Source organism: Drosophila arizonae, chromosome X (assembly GCF_054131065.1).
Source record: "Drosophila arizonae isolate 15081-1271.41 chromosome X, UAZ_ARI_1.0, whole genome shotgun sequence".
Lineage (NCBI taxonomy): Eukaryota > Metazoa > Arthropoda > Insecta > Diptera > Drosophilidae > Drosophila > Drosophila arizonae.
This window is the reverse complement of record NC_142927.1, coordinates 21,482,281-21,503,033: the sequence shown is the minus strand read 5'-3', so window position 1 is coordinate 21,503,033 and position 20,753 is coordinate 21,482,281. Positions and strand designations below refer to the sequence as shown.

Genomic DNA, 20,753 nt, shown 5'->3' with positions numbered 1-20,753 from the left:
GTGTGTGTAACAAGTAACGAGTAGCGAGTGCTTGCGGCCATAAACAAGCAGCGGCAAGAACAAAGGTTTATGGCTCTATGGCTTTGCCTTTAAGCCAGCTAATGTTGGCCAAGTGACGAATGGCGAGAGGCGAGTAGCGAGCAGCGAATGTTGAGTGAGGAGTGACGAGTGGCGAGTGGCGAGTGGAAGTGGCGAGTAACGAGTAACGAGTGGCATTAGTTAGATTGACATTCTGTAGGCCGTTGCTTGTCTCACAGCTGCTAACAAGTATGAGTTAGTATAATAAAAGATTCGCTATAAGTCCCTAAAGAGAAAAGAAACTATAACTTATGTATGTCAAGTGCTCGTGGAATTCTCCTGAGTAACGAATTGACGAATGTCAAGTAGCGAGTGCATGTATTTTTGTCTGTGTAAATATGTGTGTGTGTGTATGTTTGTGTATATGTTATAGATAAATAGAGACTGAAAATTGCGAGCAACAAACTTGAATGAGCAGTAGTAAGTAGTAGGTCGCAAGCACTTGCTTCATTTGCTTAAACATAACGAGTATTTATTGAGCTCTTAGTCGAGTATTTAGGCAAATTAATTTACAGTTAATCATAGGTAGATATATGTATAAATATATATAAGTATATATTCATAGATATATTAAGTTTAGTTAATCTCTGAGCCGTTGAGTCGCCGTGACAGCGAATGGTAATACGAAATTGACTTGAATAAATGATAAATATATATAGATATATATATATAGATGTATATATTTATGTGCATGTTTGTAAACAATGTATAAAATTATAATAAATATATTTCAATATGTATTCCTTCAAGTAAGAGATTCGCATTTGGCTCCCCAAAGTATGCAACGTTCGCAGATACTTGCCCACATAAGGTACGATACATGATATGCGATATACGATATAAGATATACGATATAAGCAGGTCATGCGATTTAAGTCAAATATTCAAGTGCACTTAAATTGAGCAAAAGAAAGCAGAGAATGAAGCATAAAGTATTTATAAAATTTATATATATATACTACTATTATGGTGATGAGACTTACGTGAGAGATTTATATGTATATATGTATCATATATATATGTTGTATCATTGATATATATTGGAAAATTATTCGTGCAAGTGGAAACGTTTGAGTTGAGTGTTTTGGTATTTACATTTCACAATTGATGAGCTTAGATATGGGTGCATTAGTGTCTCTGTGTGTGTGTGTGTGAGTGGTTGGGTGTGTGTGTGTCGAGACAATGCTACAAATACGAAAGCAGTTCATGCTGCTCGGAGTCCTTGCAGAAAATGCAAACTAAAGCAAGGACCATTTGCATTGGAGCTGCAGGACATTTGAAATCGAAATGAAAAAAAAAAAAAAAATGGAACTGAGCTCTTCATTGTGATTAGCTAAGGTTAACTATGTATATTTAGATATACATAGACATATATAAGGATCGAAAAAAAAAAATACGAGACACAAGTTACAAAGTACAGTACAGGTGTGTGTGTGTGTGTGTGTGTGTGTGTGTGTGTGTAGTAAAAGATTGCCCGTTGCAAGTTGTTTACTTGGGTGAGGGGGTTGTCAGAGTGTGTGAATATATATAATACAGTTATTGTTAGTATTGAGTATATATAATAGGAGCTGTTAAGCATATATAAGTATATATGTATTAGTAGTATATAGTATATATAGTATAGTTTAGTATATATGTTATTGGTACTGGTTTAAGTGTTAGTTCATGTATTTTGCAATAATATATGTTTGTTTTTGGTATTTTTTTGCTTGGTATATTTTTTATTATTATTTTTGTTTTTGGCATACATTTGAATTTCGTTCAAACACTGTGATATTTTCTTTTTTGTTTTTGTCTTTCTTTTGGACTTATCGAAATTTCAAAATAATAAACAATACACATCTCAAAACATCTAAAAAATGACTGTCAACTGCTCAAGTGGTATTGAGTGGAGTTGATTTGCACAAAAAATCTGGCTGATTCTACGATATTACGATATGAGGATTGGGGGTATGAATTGCTCGATTGCCAACATATATGCTGCCTGTCCGTTTGCTTTGATTCAGTTGATATGCATATATATATATATGTAGATAGATATATACATATTTTTTATATTTTATATTTTTAGTTAACCAAATTTAATACAACAATTTTATACGCACGCACACACGCACACACATACACACACACAAAAACATTGAAATTAGCATTGTGAGTAGTAGTAGAAGAAGAAGGTGGAGAGGATTTCATTTCTGTTGGGGTTTTGAGGCAAGGATTTGTATGGATGGTTGCCTGGTTGGGCTTGGTGTTTGCTTCGGCTTTGGGTTTGGTTTCGGTTTCGGTTTCGGTTGGCTCGTCTGGTTCATCATCAAAAAACAAAGCGTTTCCATTGCAAAAATGCCAGCCGCATGCCGAGGCGAGCGGCGGCATGCAAAAATAATACAGTTGCATACTTTTGGGCGTGTCGCCGCTTGAGCTGCACAGATGCTTCATTCGAGTAGTATATAGCTTAAGTATTTTATGTTTGATTATAGATTTTATTTAGTTTTTATAAATATATATATATTGTTTGTTTTTGGGCTCAGCTTCAGTTTGGCATTTCTTTTGATAAAAATTCTTCACATATTGTTTGCTTTCGCTTTTGACTGACTTAAATTCAGTTTTTTCTTATGTTTTTTTTTTTTTTGGTTTTTTGTTTTGCTTTCGATCAAAATTGCACATTTTCAACAACATCAACAACGACAACTACTTTTTGGTATTATGAATAATAATAATAGTTTATTATAAGTGTTTTTCGCTTATATACTCACATATATATATATATTCTATATATATATATATATATGTATGTATATATGCAAAGAACATATTGGATTAGATATATAACATACGTATGCATATATGTGTATATATGTATAGATATGTATGTATGCATATGTTGGAGTAACAAGTACAAGTACAAGATACGATATATAAATACGATATATGCATATGATAGTGATGGCATGATGGCAGCAATCGCTCGCGCGCGCACATCTATCGATAGGTGGTCGATAGGTTATCGCATCGCCCTCGGCCATAGAACACGGGTTTCTAGGGCCAATGGTTGCGCATCGGAGCATTGGAAATCCAAATGAAACAAAGACATCGAGAATAAATAAAACGAACAGCATCAAATCACAATTCGCAAATCACAAATTGAACCGATTCGAACTCAAAATAAATTTCGTTATATGTAGATAATAACAAGGCACAATATTTGGTTACAGTTTACGATACGATTAGCTAATAAGATGCGGTTAATTAGTGTTTAGTATAGTTGTATATATATGTACGAGTATATACGAGTTAATGTTGATTGTTTAAGGTTTAATGTTAATGTTAATGTTAATGATTATGTTAATGTTATAATGCTCATGTTAGTTAGCAACGCATACGAATACACATACACATACATTAGCACATACACATACACATTCATATATACATGTACATATTACATATTACAAACATACATACATAACTTACACAGGCACATACATATACATATACATAAACATATGTATGTGTGTGTGTGCGTGTAGCTACAAATATCATTAGATTATACATACCACGATCTGGAAGGAATTCTTATATGCAATATGGCAATCGAATAAAGTACGCTTAAGTTAAGTATGCATGTATGTATGTATGTAAGTACATATATATTTTCGCATTAGCTTGCTTAGTTTTTAGGTTAGATTCAGATACTTGAGATAAAGATAAAGATACGTACGTGTAGAGTTACATATACCATACATACATGTGCCGTGTGTTTTGACTGGTTATTGTATGCGTTACGGATACGGTTACGGTTACGGTTACGATTACGATTACGGATTACGGATTACGATATCGAATATGAATGCGAATACGAATACGGATATGGTTAATTTATTATCTGCCATGTGATATATTTCTGGGCTACTTTAAGCGCCGATAAAAAATAAAATAAAGAAAAAATTAAAACAGTATCGAATATACGAGTATATATATATATAGGGACATATATAGTTTGTATATAAGAATAGGTACAACAGGCTTCAATTCTTTCACTCGAATATGAATGCAGTTTAGACTCGTGCAATTTGCTCTTAACTACGTCAGGTCAACGAAATCAATTCAAAAGAAGAACATAAAAATGCGAAACTCAAAACTCGGTTCAAATTGCAGAGAGCTCTACGATCTCTGAACTTATTCAGGTAATGCTTCTTTTCGACGTCCTCTCAACGAACTGCTGGTTGTGTGCTAGTGGGGTTATGTGGAGCTTTGGCGAGGGAAGGGTGGATCAGTGTGAAGCCTTATGTTTTAATTTGAAGCCCCTACGAATCAAAATCTTAAAACATAATTTAGAATATTGAAATAAAAAAATAAATAAAAACATTTGCAAGTAATTAAATAGGTAGAGAGCGAGAGCGATAGGTAGATAGATAGATAGAGATAGAGCGACTGGCAGACAGAGAGAAAGAGAGAGAGATAGAGAGAGAGAGGGGGCAATGTTCCCGCTTAAGTTTGCTAAATTTCAAGTTGCTTTTATGTGTTTTGTCAGAGTTCGATTTGGTATTCTTTTTGGTATTTTTTCTTTTTGGTATTTTGTTTTCCAAATTATTTAAACAGAACAACATATACGCGGCAATAGAGCTATTTAGGGGCTAGAATGCTGTTGATGAATCGATGCTTGGACTTGCAGGAACTACTTATCACAGCATATAGTTTGGTTTCTCTTTTTTCTTCAATATTGTTATAAGGTAAATTGTAAACTGTACTTTTTCACTTAGTTGATACGCATAAATAGTCATCGTTATTGATATATGTGGAAAATTATAGTAGATATATTTTGATATATATATATATATATGTGTAACAGAAATTAAATGAAAAGAAATTCCGCTGAGATGGCTTGGGGCCATCGGTCGTATAATATATATGTATATATTCTCAATTTATGATCAGATTGTTCAGTTATTATTATCATTCATGACAAAGCATTCGCAACACTTTACTATACTTTTACATGGCTGTGTGGCTGTGTGTGTGTGTGAGGGTATGGGTGTGTATATGGCGTTACATATACATCAATACAGGTACTTAGAGAGAGAGAGAGAGAGAGAGACAGAGAGATAGAGAGGTAGATATATCTGGAGAGAGAAACATTTGGTGTGGCTTGCTCTCATTACTTATAATTAGTTTGTATTAAATTTGATTAGTTTCATATATTTTGTATAATTATTTATAAGATTTAATTATATTATTTATTATTGTTATTTTCTGTTGTATTTTTTTTTTCAATTTGTTTTTGTTTATTTATTATATTTTTTGTAGACAGCAGCATATGTTTTTTTTTTTTTATATATATATATTATGGCAGGCGAGCAATCAGTTACCGTTGAATTCTCACGTAAAACGTTGCTTTTGATAAAATATCGATTATCGATTACGCTTCAATTGCAATCAATTTGCATCCCCTAAATTGGATTCGTTATATTTTCTGGTTCTTGTGTTTTTGTTTTAAGTTTTTTTTTATTTCTCGTTTGGGTTGATCGCGCTCATGTTTTCCGACTCAAAACGCAAGAAACTAAATGAGAGAGAGAGAGATAGAAAGAGAGAAGCGACAAAGCCAAATGAAATAAAAAATGAACCAAATGCATAAATGGAACACAAATATTAGCCGCTAGATGGCGCTGTTGCGCGGCTAATCGACAGCTAAAGCATAAAATAAAAAAAAAAATAAAAAAAAAACTTTGGAAAAAAATTGCATCTAATAATTATCTGAACTACAATATATGCAATTTGAATTATGAAAGGAAACGCATTTGAAGAGAGTGTGATTAACGGATAGTAAAAGAGGGGAGATAGAAATTGATATATATATATAGAGACAGAGAAGGAAACAGAGACAGTGATGAACTTTGGGTAGCTGGGTAGTATAGAGTAGAGTTTGAGGACTTTCTTTAGAGTTTCTTTTCTTTTTTTTTTTTTCTTGGTTTTTGGTTCTTGGTTTTGGTATTTTCTTTTGGATAGTTAATGAATAGAATTGTTTTGTTTGTAATTACCATTTTCTATCACTTTGCGTTTGGGGGGATGGCACCGCGGGCACCAACCAACCCTCTGAGTGCACGCGGTGGCCGGTGGTGGGCGTGGCACGCACACACACGCACGACGCACGCACGCAAATCAGATCAGTCGTAGCCTGAGCGTTTCGTTTGGGCAGTCGACAGCTACAGTTAATGTCAATGTGATGCTGTAACTGTTAACGTGAGTGTTACTGTTACTGTTACTGTTACCGCTATCGCTGTTGCACTGCTTGCTGATGACTTTTGTGTAGCTGCTGCTGGCTGCTGTCGATATATGTATAGCTATATGTTTCTGTTTATTGTTGATGACACGATTAAGCTTTTTGTTTTCGTTTGATTAAGTTATTGAAAGTTTGATGGCTTATTTGATTATTGTTATCGATATCGTCTTTCGATTTTTGATTTACTAGTTTGATTCAGTTGCACAAGCTAAGGCCACCGTACTGTTAGTTGCCCTGTTTTCGAATAGTTTGTTGTCGTTTCACGTCTCACGTTTCACGTCACGTTGCTTTCATTGTGGTTCATTAGTTTATAATGGTTATACATAAGTATATGGCCTATATACACACATACATACGAGTTATCACATGGTTAGCATTATCTTTGTGGCTTGATCATTGTTTCTTAGCATTTATACAGGTGCTGCTGCAGTTGTTCTTGTGGCTCTTGGCAACACTGGCGATCCACATATCGCTGCACTCTCAACTATCGTCAGTCGTTGTCCTGGCGGCTACGGCTGCTGTCTGCAGCATCACTAGATTCTGTGGCAACAGTGTCTCAGTCTCAGTCTGACTCTGACTCTGACTCTGGCGCTGGCTCCGCTTTGGTGCTGATCTGGGCTGGATGGCCAGTCGATGCCTTGAACTTGCAGCTGGGCCGTCAGCTTCCTCGCCAGGCAGCGTCTCTCTAGTTGCTATCGTTGCTGTTGTTGCTGTTGTCGCTGTTGCAGTTGCTGCCTTTAAGCTTGCTGCTTGCTCAGCATCGCGCATCGCTGTCGCTGTTGCCTCATTCGTATCGTTGACCAGGCTGAGGGTCGTCTCATAGCCGCCGCTGCTGTTGCTGTAGTCGATCTTCAGGTTCATTTATGAGATCATCGTAGTTTTGATTTTGGCATTTTGGTTGTTGTTGTTGTTTATTTTTGTTGTGGATTTTTGTTTTTGAGAAATAATATAAAGTAGTTTTGGTTTAAAACATTTTGAAATTTCAATACGGTTTCGGGTCTAAATTATCTGTGCCCAACTATGCGTATACGCAATCTACGCATAGGCTTGTGTGTGTGTGTGTGTATATAACATCGATATAAATCCAGGTAAGCCTAACATAACATAAGCATAGATACGCACGCACACGCTCGCATACACACATACATAGACAACAATACATACACAGACGGAGAAACTGAAGAAATCAACACATTGACTAAATTTTAAGCTACACAAATACAAATTTGGCATTTAATCTGTTCATTTGTTCAAAATAAAAACTCAAAATAAAACAAGAAACTAATATAATTAATATTTATGCACAGTTCATGGTCCGCTAAGCATTGTCAATCAAATTACAGCCAATTACAATAATAATGAGCAAATCAAAACTATTAAGAGAAGAACGAAAATCTAGACAAATGACTTTGTTGTCTATTTGTTTCAGTTGTTGTTGTTGTTGTAAGATAGACATACACACATACATATATAACTGTACGTATGTATGTGCATGTTGATGGCATTACATAAGAGACAAGATGTATACACATATGCATGTATATGTGTGCACTTATATAAACATAAAGACAGAGAAAGAGACAGATAGAGAGAGAGAGAGAGAGAGGGGAGTATGGGCGTGGCTGCCTGAGTCTGAATCTGAATCTGAATGGAATGGCAAATGGACAATGGTTATTAAATGGACTATGGTTATGGACAATGGACAATGGGCAAATGGACAATGGGCAAATGGACAATGGGCAAATGGGTAAGTGGGCAATGGGCAATGGGCAAGTGGTTGCTCTATGAAAATGGTCAGCCCGCTGCTGGGCCTAGCGCGTCCTTTGCAATTGTTGTTGTTCGTTCTTTGTTTTGTTTTGGTTTTTTATTTATTTTATTTTTTTTTTTTGTATTTTAGTATTTTTTATATATTATTCTTTATGTCTGTCTTTTGTTGCATTTTGTCGTTTTAAATTCTTTTGTGTGTTATATATATATACAAGTACATATATATATTTTTTTGTTTCATTATTGTTCAAATATTTGATTAATTTTTGATTCGTTTTTTTTTTTTTTTTTTTTTTTTTTTGTATTATTTTGATGTCTAGAATATGTTGGTTTCTAATGCTTGTTAGACGCACGCTCACTCGCTCGCTAGTTAGAATCACATTTCGTTTGGCAATGTTTTGAATGATGATAAGAGAAAGAGAGAGAGAGAGAGATAGAGAGCCCTAGCAGATCGTATATACGCCGCGTATGAAGCTGATATGAGAGTCAGTAATGGGCGTGCCTAGGGCACAGGTTGCTGTTCGTCATGGTAACTTGATATGAGAGACATGCAAATTGGAGTCGCTCGCTCGCCTTGTGATTTGTTTTCGATTAGCTCTTTGGCTGTTTTCATTTTGTTTTGTTTTTCTTTTTGTTTTGAATTATTAATGCTGTTATTCGGTTATTGGTTTATATGGATTATACCTAGTTTTGTTAGGGGTATATGTATATATATATATATGTATCGCCTGCCTAACATGATTGCTCTGCTGTCAGTTGGACTGCTCGGCGTGCCACCTATGCATTCCGTCGTCGCCTTTGGGCTCGTCCTGGATGTCGACCCAGAGTTGGAGATGACTCTCAGTTGTCGATACATACATATATGAGTAAGCAAATATATATGTATGTATGCATAGGCATGCATATACATAAATGCATTCTTTGATTCGATCATGCGAGTTAACTGATGGTTTTGCTTTGTTCAGTTCGTTCTCAAGTTAACAATTACATGGAAGGCAGACAAGAGGCATGAGGCTGTCATGTTGTGTAACATATGTTATGTACATTGACGTGGCCAATATTTATGTTTTTATATATTATATTTTGTTTGTTTCGTATATCATATTGTATTGTATTTTTTTTTTGGTTTTTTTTTTTTTTTTTTTTTTTTTTTTTTTTTTTTTTTTTTTTAATGTTTACAAAGGTTGTAGTAGAAGTAGTAACAAGTAAGATAGTAGTAGATAGAAGTTACATATATTTTGTTTTATTCATTTATTTTGTAGTATTTGTATTTGTTTTTTTTTTTTTTGGTATTTTTTCTCGAATGGTCTCGAATCAACATAGTTTTTTTTTTTTTTAGTGATATTTTAAAAAAAAAAAAAAAAAACAAAAACATAGAGGTAAACAAGAACCAAAACGGTTTTGCCGGAATAAAAATAGAGCAAGTTGATATGGATTAGTACATTTGTTAAAATGGAAATAATTGACACTCACCGATGATCTACTCACTTGCATAAACGCATAGACACCACGTAAAAACTCCATGTTATTTTGTTGCTCTTGAGAACCCTTCTTTGTCGTTCGTTGCGCCCGACTTATGTACTGCTTGACGGTGTCGGCGACCAGATGTGGCTTTAGCTTCCGCGATAGAACGCTGCAAAATGCAACACAGAGAGATAGAGATAGAGATTGAGATAGAGAGAGAGAGAAAAGTGGAAATTGCATTAAGATCATGTGGTTACTATATTATTAGAGCATGCAGATGTCAAGTCAAGCAAAGACATTGTTATGTTGTAATCATAGTTGAATCAAGTTGGGGAAATAGCGAAGAGCGAATCGAGAATAGCTGCTGAGCTTGGGCAGTCGAGTGTGCCCTCGAATGATATGATATCTCATTCAGCACCTGTACTGGGACAAGCCTTAGGTACCAGCTCCCTCAAGATCCGCAGCACAGAGCCTAAAAATGCATCTGCTACCACGCTTACTTTATTTGTATTGACTGCACTTTAAAACATATTTCTTCCGCATGGTCGTACGTTTTATAGATCTAAGAATATTTATGGGCATAATTTAATTTATGTTTAGACAAAGTAGCCCAAAAGGTAGCAGTTGTTCATTTATTAAAAAAAAAATAAAATAAAATAAAATAAAATCATCATACATCTTCATTTTAGCTCAAGAGCTTCTAAGTCGAATTTCCCTAAGTTCTCTCTGAGTGCTCAATGCTAAGCCGATAACTTGTTTAGGCTTTGCGCTGATTATCAAATACACATATATGTGTGTGTGTAGAGAGAGAGAGAGAGAGAGTGTGTGTGTGTGTGAGAGAGCCGCTCGAGCTATTTATGTGCATGCCAAGTCGCGACGTCGCGGCTGCCTCGAGGCCTCTCAAAAATGTAAACCGAATCACAGGCTGACTGCGGCCTGGCTAATTGTCACTTGACGTGCTGCCTAAACGGAAACACTTTTGTGTACTTAGTCAAATGCCTTTGTGCTAATTGGCCGCACTCAGCGGCCCCCCACACCCACACCCACACCCACACACGCCCAGCCACATCCACAGCCCCAACACGGAGCCACAGCCACGGGGAGCATTGCATTGCCATCGCCTTGAACACTCACGGCATTTGTGCGCTGTGTTTGTTCTCGTTCTCAAGTTCATGAAATATGCGCAAAGGCCACACACACACACGCACACGCACACCCACACACACGCACGCGAGTGATGCAAAAGCATCAGCTGGGGGTAAGGATATATGTACATGTGTATATACATATCTATGTACATACATATATATACATATCCAACTGTCGAAATCGATGCTGTTGTTGTTGTTGCTTTCGTTATTGTAGTTGCTGTTGTTGTTGTTGTTGTTGTTGTTAGTAAGTGCTCTTGGGAATTGGTGGCTAATTGAAATGCCGCGCTGACGCCTTCACGCATTTGTGAGTGCGACAATTGGCAAATTGACGCCGTAGATTACGCTTATCGTTTAATTGCTCTAAGCAACAGGAGTCACAGACACCATCAAGTCACTCACACGTAAACACGACTACCCACACACACGCACACACGCACACACGCATGCACGCACACGCACACATAGTTAAGAGCTCAGCAGCTCGAAGCGCATAATTTGAGTTTTATACGCTAAGCTTTTAAGCCAAACAGAGCAGAAAAGTGCAGAGCAGTCGGCACTCAGTCAGTAGATTTATTCATGAAATTCATTTCAGCCCGCACAGTAGAGCAGGGATGCACAGGCACGACGTCAGGATACCCTGTAGACCAGTACAACAACTACGTTATAATAAAGCTGTCAACTTTAATTGGGCCATTCCAGCTCCATCATCTCAATTGAATTGATTCCCTTCAAGTTCCAGCTCACCTCCTGCCCAAGATACCCCATTTATTTGCATAAGCAAGCACATCATGAATCTAGCCGCATGAGCACAGCTGTTGGCCTGGTCAGTTTGTCAAACTTGTGGCTCTCTGGCTGGCTGGCTGGCTGGCTGACTGACTCTAAGTACACATTGAGTCAAGAACGTGATAGATTTTGTGATTTTGTATGGCTTAGGGCTGTGATTAGTTAGACTCTGTCATGTGCGCCGGACATTGTGATAATTTTAAGAGAAACTTGAAAATATATACATACATATAGATATTGGGCATGTTGTGACAGAGAAGACATTTCCTCTGGCCTTAAACAAATTACTAAGATTATGCGTTAGCCTCTAATAAATGTAAAACTATTTATATTTATTGTCAGCATTACGAGAGATACCTAACGGCATATATAGTGCACATATGCATACATTCATAACTTTATTCATTTTTCCTTCTGCAGTCCATTTCCTGATACCCTCAAGTGAATTGAGCGAGTGGATTGAAGAGAACTAGCGAGCATGCCCAACGACCACTCGATCGAATACAGGAATATTCGAAAAACCCCAATGAGATCATAGATAAGAATTGTAGTGCAGCAAACTCAATGTGCATATAGCTGCCAGCGGTAGATGTTGCTACAGAGAGATATCAGAGGATGGCCTCAGAGGTGAATTACTTAAATACCACTAAGAAAATTCGTTAGTCGAGGCAGACCGACCAAAATTGACTTAAACATGCAAACGAGCTGCTGTTACATAACATAATAATTAATACGTATATGTGTAATGTATGCGATGTGAGACTGTAAAGTTAACAGAAGAGGTTAATAGCGGAGTCTAACAGCAGAGTTGAACAGCAGGTTAGAATAACAGAGTTGAACAGCATAATGTAACAGGGGCGTCTAACAGCAGACTCTAGCAGCAGAGCCTAACAGCGTAGCCTAGAGCAAAGTCTAACAGCAGAGTCTAACAGCAGAGCATAACAGCAGAGTCCAATAGCAGAGTCTAATAGCAGAGCTCAACAGTAGAGTCTAACAGCGGAGTTTAACAGCAAATATAATTAGTTAGATCAGAGTCTTACAGCTGAGCCAAACATTAGAGTCGAATTGCAGAGTTGAATAGCAGACTCTAGCAGCAGAGCCTAACAACGTAGCCTAGAGCAAAGTCTAACAGCAGAGCCAAGCAGTAGAGTTTGACAGCAGAGTGTAGCGAAATAGTCTAACAGCACTTGTAAGAGGCACAGACACTATCGCTCAATCGTGGCCTAACAGCAGACTTAGCAGACAACAGAGCTTAACAGCATACATAGTTAGTGCAGAGTCTAACAGCAGAGACAAACAGTGGAGCAGAGCCCAACAGCAAAGGCAAAGAGCAGAATTTAACAGAAGCGTCTGATAACATAGTCTAACCGAACAGTCTAATAGCACAGTGTAACAGCAGAGTTTAACAGCAGAGCCAAACAGTAGAGTCCAGAGCAAAGTCTAACAGCCTCTCCCACAGTTACAGTGGTATTGGTGTGAGGCTGATATTTTGAATATGTATTTAACATTTGCTTATTTCCGATTCTCAAATGATTATTGAAATGAAACCAAAATTCTCGTTTTCTTTTTAATGAGCAACTTCAGTTGGCTCTACTCTGCTTATATACAATGTTCGATTCGATTTCAAAATGGAATTAATGTTTAAATAAAAATGGTGTCATAGCCACCAGCAGCTGTGCAATGGACAACAACAACAACAACAACAACAGCAACAACAATAAAATAACAACCACAGTATCAAGTGCAAACACATTGGAATACAGGCGTAAAGAGGAGCAAACACATTTATCTTGATTTTCACGCTGTCAGCGACAACTCAAAAAGGCGACAGTTTGTAAAAAGGTAACAAAAAAAACAACAACAACAACAACAACAACAACAACAATGAAGGCAACTAAAACAAAACTCGCGTTCGCCCACCGAAAAGAAGTCAATTTCAAGATTTATATTTTTCTTTCCTGCAGTTGAACATTGCCAAAAAAAAAAAAAAAAAAAAAAAAAAAAAACAAAAAAAATCCAAAACAAATCGAGAAAAATAAAAGAAAACTTGTGAGTGCGGTTGGGACGCAATAATAAATTAAAAGCACACGACGCGCAAAAGGTCAAGTGATTAAAAAGGAAAAGAACCAACAACAACAATAACAACAACAGCAAAAGTAGCAACAACAACGTAAAATGCGTTGTTGGTCTGCCACAAAAGGGAGTGTGAGCTGTGGGGTGAGGCTGACCTGACCCCAGGACCCAATTCCTGAAATAACCAAAAACAAAACCAAAAGAAATGAAAAGAAAAAAAAAAGTGGATTGAAATAAAAATAAATTCAAAGACTGCCAACAAATGTCCATAAGGCTTTCGGTTATTTATTTTCTTTGCTTTTTTTTCAGCGCTCGCTGTGGATATTTGCATTTCCAGTTCACTCATTTCGCGTCCGCTTTACAGCTGGGCGCAGTTTTCTTTCAAGTTTCGTTTAATTTGGCTCGGCCGCTCGAGTGGTTGTTGGAGCTGCTGCCACTAATGCAGTCCGCTGCAGCATTTAGCGAAACTCTTTAAGCTGCCCTCCAGCTGCCACCTGGCCGTTACAAAGTTGCAATTATATTTGCGACAGCATAAAATTGTTCAATGCAAATGGCAAATGGCAAATGGGAAGCGCCTTAAAGCCGTCGAACTCAACTCAGGCGGAGAAAACTCGTTTCCTTGCACTTTACGTGGCTTCGCAAGGCTAACGAAATGTTGTTGTGTATGTGTGTGTGTGTGTGTGTGTGAGTGCTGAGGACATTGTCCTAGGGGACATTAAAAATGTTAGAAACATGACTTCAAGACTTTAGTTTGATAGCTATACGTTAATATCGGTATTAAAAGAAGAAGAAGTTCATATTCGACGGAACCATCTGGCGGCCCTATATCATTTAAAAAAGACAAAAACGATAGGGCGTAGGTCCGTACGCCTTCATTTGAGAAACGATATCAAAACAAATCCACTGGAACTAAATAAAATGATTATTATTAACATTCATAATTGAGTTTTTCTTAATTAAAAAATAAATAAAATAAAATAAAATAAAATAAAATAAAATAAATAAATAAATAAAATATATATGGCCGTTGTGTATGGGCAACCTTGAAGGGCTCCCAGATGGGCTCGTCGAGTATGGATAGCCCTCTATTGATTTTTTTTCACGTTTCAACTGAAACGAGCTCAGGTATGTCTCTATTCCTAATATAATACTAAAATAAGCAAAATATCAGCCCTTTATGGTTTATCGAACGAATAAGACAGAGTTGTAAGTCTTTAGGGATGATTTGAAATTGCATTCAATAAACACTCGAGTATGATTCAAGTATACAAATGAAATATATCAGCTTTTGATATTACTGTTAGAATCATATTAATTGCTATCGATTGGTGCTATCAATTGAAGTGTTATCGATTATGTCAAATACGTTTCAACAAGGAATAACTTTTCATGTGGCTCATTGTATGGCGCCATCCTGCTGAATTATCGATGGCAAGAAAATAAAATGCACTTGGAAACTCAGTTTAAACTCACTTAATGAAACACTCCCCTATCAATACTAAAGCTCAACATATCACACGTTTCGTGAAATAGTTCAAATAGATCCAGTTGAGTCCCCTTTGAAGCGCAGCAAAGTTTGAATCGACCCGTTTGCAGTGTGCTGCGTCCGCGAGATAGTTGCGACCACTGATAATTGTGCAGAGGATGAAAGCTGGACAATGTTCGGATCAAATGAGTTACTCAGTGACACACACGCACACAGACACACACACACAAGCACACTCGCGCAAAAGTATGCAATGAGCATGCCCATTCAGAACAACAGATGCTGTTGTCTGTGTCTTGTGGCCAGCCACAGTTTTCAATTGTCGATTGACAGACAACAAAATAAAAAGAAAATATACAAATATAAAAAGAAAGGGAAGAACGAACGAGGGAAAATCGAGCAAGCCAAAGGGGAAATGCAAAAGGAAAGCAGAGACTAGGCTAAGGCCAAATGGTTGACATGAAATTGCCCTGAAATTGCGAAATAATTTTGTATGACATTTGAGATAAGTCTGCGCATAATAAGCGCAATTAGAAGCACGACTATTAATAGTTGTGTGTGTGTGTGTGAGAGATAGAGAGAGAGAGACAAGAGAGAGAGAGAGAGAGAGAGAGAGAGAGAGAGAGAGAGGAAGAGCTGCTAAAAAGCATCGCAATTGACTTGTGGTACGTGGCCCATTGTAAACATTGTTAGCAACTGCCAACTGGAAGAGAATAGCTTCGCATTAGCAGATTAGATAGATTAGATACGACTTTGAAATACCCTGTACGCGTTTTGAAAAATCACTAACGTAGAGAGCAGCTAAGCTAAGTATTTTGACTATGGCGCATCAAGCTTATGGAAATATTTAAAAATAAATAAAGTTTATGAAAATAATAAATATTCAGTTTAAAATAATTTCAATTTAAAGCCAATTAATAAAAATTAATTAAGAGAATATTGAAAATAAACATATGTGGGAATATGAACATTTATAATAATTATAATAAATTATAGTACTAAACAATATAATTATAATAAATTATAGTACTTATAATAAAATTATAAATAATAAAAATTCAGAAAAATTTTATAAATTATATACAAATATTATTTAAAGTAATATTGCAAAAAGAATAATTGAATATAAACTAAAAATTAGTAAATAATTTATTTTAAAATAATCCACAATTTATATAAAATTACATTAAAAAAAAAAAAAAAAGAAAAAAACACAATAAAAGTAATTCGAAATGAAAAAAAATAAAATAAAAATTTATCTAAAAATATTTAAATGATTTTTAAAAATATATAAATAATTTGTTAAATATAACAGATATTTTTCTTATAAATATTAATATTTAGAGTTACCAGAAATAAATATTATAGGTAAAATTAGTTCTTAAATTTCATCCTAATGTTAAATATTCTGAGGATAAATTATTTATATAAAATTATTGGCTAATATAATAATATGAAAAATATTGATCTACTGTGACTTGACTTAGTATTTAATGCATTGAGTCTTCTACAATAAGATAATAATATTTTATTCGTTCAGCTCTGATTTCGCTCTTTCGAAATACATATAAAATTGTTTATATAAATTAAATTTGTTGTTGTTATCCTTTTCTTTTTATTCAATTCAATTTGAAAAATGAAGAAGTCTTTTTATTACAAGATTTTATTTTTCTTTCCCCTTTGGGAAATGTCAAGTATTTACTATTTATTTTCGTCGTCTGCTTAAGTTTTTATATAAGCAGCAAACGGAAACAAGGCTTCTCCGTTTTCTTCTTCTTCTTGTTCCGCTTTCTCTGCTTGTCCTTTTTCTATGGTGTTTCGGTGTATTTCAGTTTGTGCTGCTCTTGCCGCATTCTGTTTGATTTCGGCATTCGCAGCCTTCAATTGTGCTCTTGCTATTGCTTGACCCACTGCTGACAATTAAACCTGCTTATACCTATCATTGTCCCATTGCCCATTGCCCGCTGACCCTGGCGCTGGCCACGCCCCCCACTGTCCCGCCCACAAAGTGGCATGCTCTGCTGGTTATTTGTAATGAGTGGAACAATTGCTTGGCGAAAGTTTCGCAATCGTTGACTTTTTGGCTAATATATATATACACATATGTATGTGTGAATATATGTATATGTATATGTATATATTTATACACATATATATGTGTACATATATGTATTTCTACTGCAATCGCGTATATTTAAATACCCATGAAGCTTTAAGCGCTCTTACACCAATCCTAAAACACACACACACACTGGCGCGCACACACACGCGTACTGACTACTAACTACACTTCACCTACAACGATTTTTATTGTCTTATGCTGGATTTGTGCGCAAAGTCCCAAATGAGGACAACGCACTCCTTACTTCCCACTCCTCAGTTACACTCAATTCTCTTTAAGTGCTGCACAACACACACACACACACTCACACATACAAACGTACATACGCGGAGCGTTAGAGAATGCGCGTTAGGGAAGTAGAGAGTGCGAGATTGAAACAGGCAGCCACATGCGAGGGGCGTTTCAATAAATCGCTTTGAACTTAAGCAAAAGTGTTAATCCTGTTAAAGTTATTAATATCTACAGAATATTACTATAGAATATATGATAACATAATATTATTTAAAAATATTTAATTTAATAAATATGCATATAATAAATTATTTCTGTTTCATTTTAATTTATACATAAAAATTGAGCATGGATGGAATGTTTAATTTAAAAGGCAAATAATATATAATTATATGAAAATCAAATAAATTAAATTAGTAAATTAAATTAATATCCGTTTACCATATATGTATAAAACAACAAGTAAACAAAAATCAATATAACAAAAATTTATTTTGAATTTAAAAGAAAACAAAAAGTATGAATTATAAATGATATTATATATTATTATAATTATTATTTATTTTATATATTTTCTTAATAATATTATATGTGCAATAAAATTTGATATGCCAACTTGTGTCTACGGCCTTTTATATATTTAACACACACATATGTATATGCTCCAGAACATAGAAGCTTGGCAGTATTAGGAATATATATCAAAACAATAAATTTGTTCTCTCTCCCTCTCTCTTTCTATATCATATCAAAGGTATAGCAACTTCTAACCATCTCATCTCTCTTTCTCTCTCTCCCTCTCTCTGTCTCTCCCAGCAACAACCGAGAACACGAACGAACCAATTCGAGTAAGCGTGCTGCCAGTTTAAGTAAACCCTTCAACATTACTCAAAATAATAAGAAGCTTTGTTATTAGACAACAAAATGTTAGCTTACAGTATTTTTTAAATTGATATATATTATATATTCATATATTTCAATCTATATTTATATATAATATATTAGAATAGATCCCTTTTGACCTTGAGTCAGTCAGTATTTAATTGCGTTAGTATTGTCAACAACTTTTCGTGCTGCCCTCGCACATATTTGCGCAGAGGTTCGTGCCACATTCCACATGGACGACACATGAAAGTTATTACACTTATTATATGAAGAAAATAATTTTATGTGCGTGTCTGCTTGTGCGCGAGTGTGTGTGTGTGTGTGTGTGTGTGAGCTGATGTGTGTGTGTGGGTGCGCGAGTCTTCAACGCATTGCGTCCTGTCGTTGGCAGCAGAGAGAGAGAGAGAGAGAGAGAGAGAGAGAGAGAGAGGAAAAAAAGGAGAAAAATTAAAAGCAAAGTCTTCATCTGAGTGCGGCTTGCAGCAGGGTGATAAGAGCTCATATGGGCGCATGGGCGCATTGTAGGCGTGGCACTTGTCTGTGTGTGCGTGTGTGTGTGTGTGTTTGTGTGTTTGTGCACGTGTAAATTATATGCCGCACTTTATTATATAATAACGAGTAATAATGATTACACACACAAGCCAACACACACACACACACACACACAGAAAGAAAGTCACTTTCTCGCATAGAAATTTCATTAATTTAGTTCGTTAATGAAAACTACTTCAACTTATTTGCCAGCTTTACTAGCTGTTGATGTTGTTCTTCTCGCCGCCTAGTTATATTCATGATGAACGAAGCAAAAATAGAAAAAATAATAATAATAATAATAATAAAAAAAAGAAAATACAAATAAAACAACAACAAGAGGCGATGAAAAAATATTTTAAATGCGATTTTATCATGTCGGGCTAAGCGGCCGACCCAAATAACATAAAAAACATAAACCCAAAAGAGGAAAAATATCACAACGACAAAGTCGGAGGCGGAGAAAAAATGAAAACAGAAGAAGAAGAAGCAAAGGAAGAAACACAAAAAAAAAAGAAAAATACAAATAGAAATGATATTTATATAGAGACACGTCGCAGCATCCCGTTCGCAGTGCCTGCGACTCATTCTTATGGCACGGCCACGCCCCCCTCCGGGCTGGGATGTTGGCATTGTGCAAATGCTGCCCCATTTGTCAGCTGACACAAATTTGCATAAGCGCCGCACAAGCAAGCGGTTGGATGACTTATGGCTGGCAGTGCCGTTGCCCAGCCCGGTACGCTCCGCACCCTGCTGCTGCTGGTGCTGCTGCTGGTGCTGCTGCTGGTGCTGCTGCTGGTGCTGCTGCTGCCCTCCTGTTAGTCCGCCTCCTCTCTGGCCACCCGCCCAGCCAGTCCAGCTACCTTTCCGCCTTGCCACATGCCACAAACTTGGCCTCCTTGTCACCGCCTAATCTCACGATCCAAAAATTTTCTCGTTGAAATTAGCTGTTAAATGCGCCAGCAGCAGCAGCAGCAGCAGCGGCAGAGGCAGAGGTAGCGGCAGAGGCAGCGACGGAAATGACATAGAAATGAAACAGAGTAGAGAAACAATAGCAACTGCGAGTAATACGAGCACAGAACGAGGCTGTCAGACGGCTGCACGGCATGGGGCATGGGGCATGGGACATGGGGCATGGGGCATGGAGCTGCCGGATTGTATGAGCGATTGAGATACAGTTGCCCCAAAGACAAGCCCAAAGAGCTGCTGCTGCTGCTCCTGCTGCTGCTGCCCCTGCTCCGGCTGCCCCTGCTCCTGCTGCCCCTGCTTTTGCTGCCGCTAACCACAAAGGCGCCACAGCCAGTTGCACAATGACAAAGTCACAAGTGTCACAAATCTGAGGCCATATGTGACCCGAAAGCAGCTGAGAGTGCCGGAGATACATCAAATGAAACACAAATGGAACGTATATATGTATTGGAGTATTCGAATGATATATGCGTAGATCCCAAATAAGAACAAGTGGGAACAGCTTTAGCTCAAATATCAAAAGAAACTGCAGATATAGCATATTCAATATGCAAATTTCCTGCTTATTCCACACTATATCGGAGTATATATACCTATATATTATTATATGAGCAGCAACTATACAAATGGGATATTGCAAACCTGTATCTTAGTTCTATGTATAGCTTTTTAATTTTGTATTCAAATTAAAACCAAAGCTTAAAGAGATCCACACAGCATTGAGTTATGAATATTTATATTCATAGTAATCATGCAGCTCAAATATCCAGAGAAACCTATATACTCTTATATATATATTGTTGAGTGAACAATAATCATAATCATAATACATCTGCAGATAAATGAAGGTTCCATTCGGTAACTGAATGCTACAACTTCTTCTTGATCTTCACAGATAGCAAGATCATATAGATTGTGGTTTTCTGCATTGAAATA

General features: G+C 36.4%; 1 protein-coding gene across 28 annotated transcripts in view; it reads right to left on the bottom strand.

The window, feature by feature from the left end:
* Window positions 1-20,753, bottom strand: part of shakB (Innexin family member shaking B) — a 202,736-nt gene that overhangs the window by 31,208 nt on the left and 150,775 nt on the right. For 27 of the 28 annotated variants that reach the window (XM_089475059.1, XM_089475073.1, XM_089475060.1 and 24 more), the window contains one exon: window positions 9,596-9,755. In XM_089475059.1, coding sequence (XP_089331185.1) covers window positions 9,596-9,755 — 160 coding nt within the window. Of the gene's footprint in view, window positions 1-9,595; window positions 9,756-15,066; window positions 15,380-20,753 lie in introns of those variants that run through there. The other variant, XM_089475086.1, reaches the window with a different exon arrangement.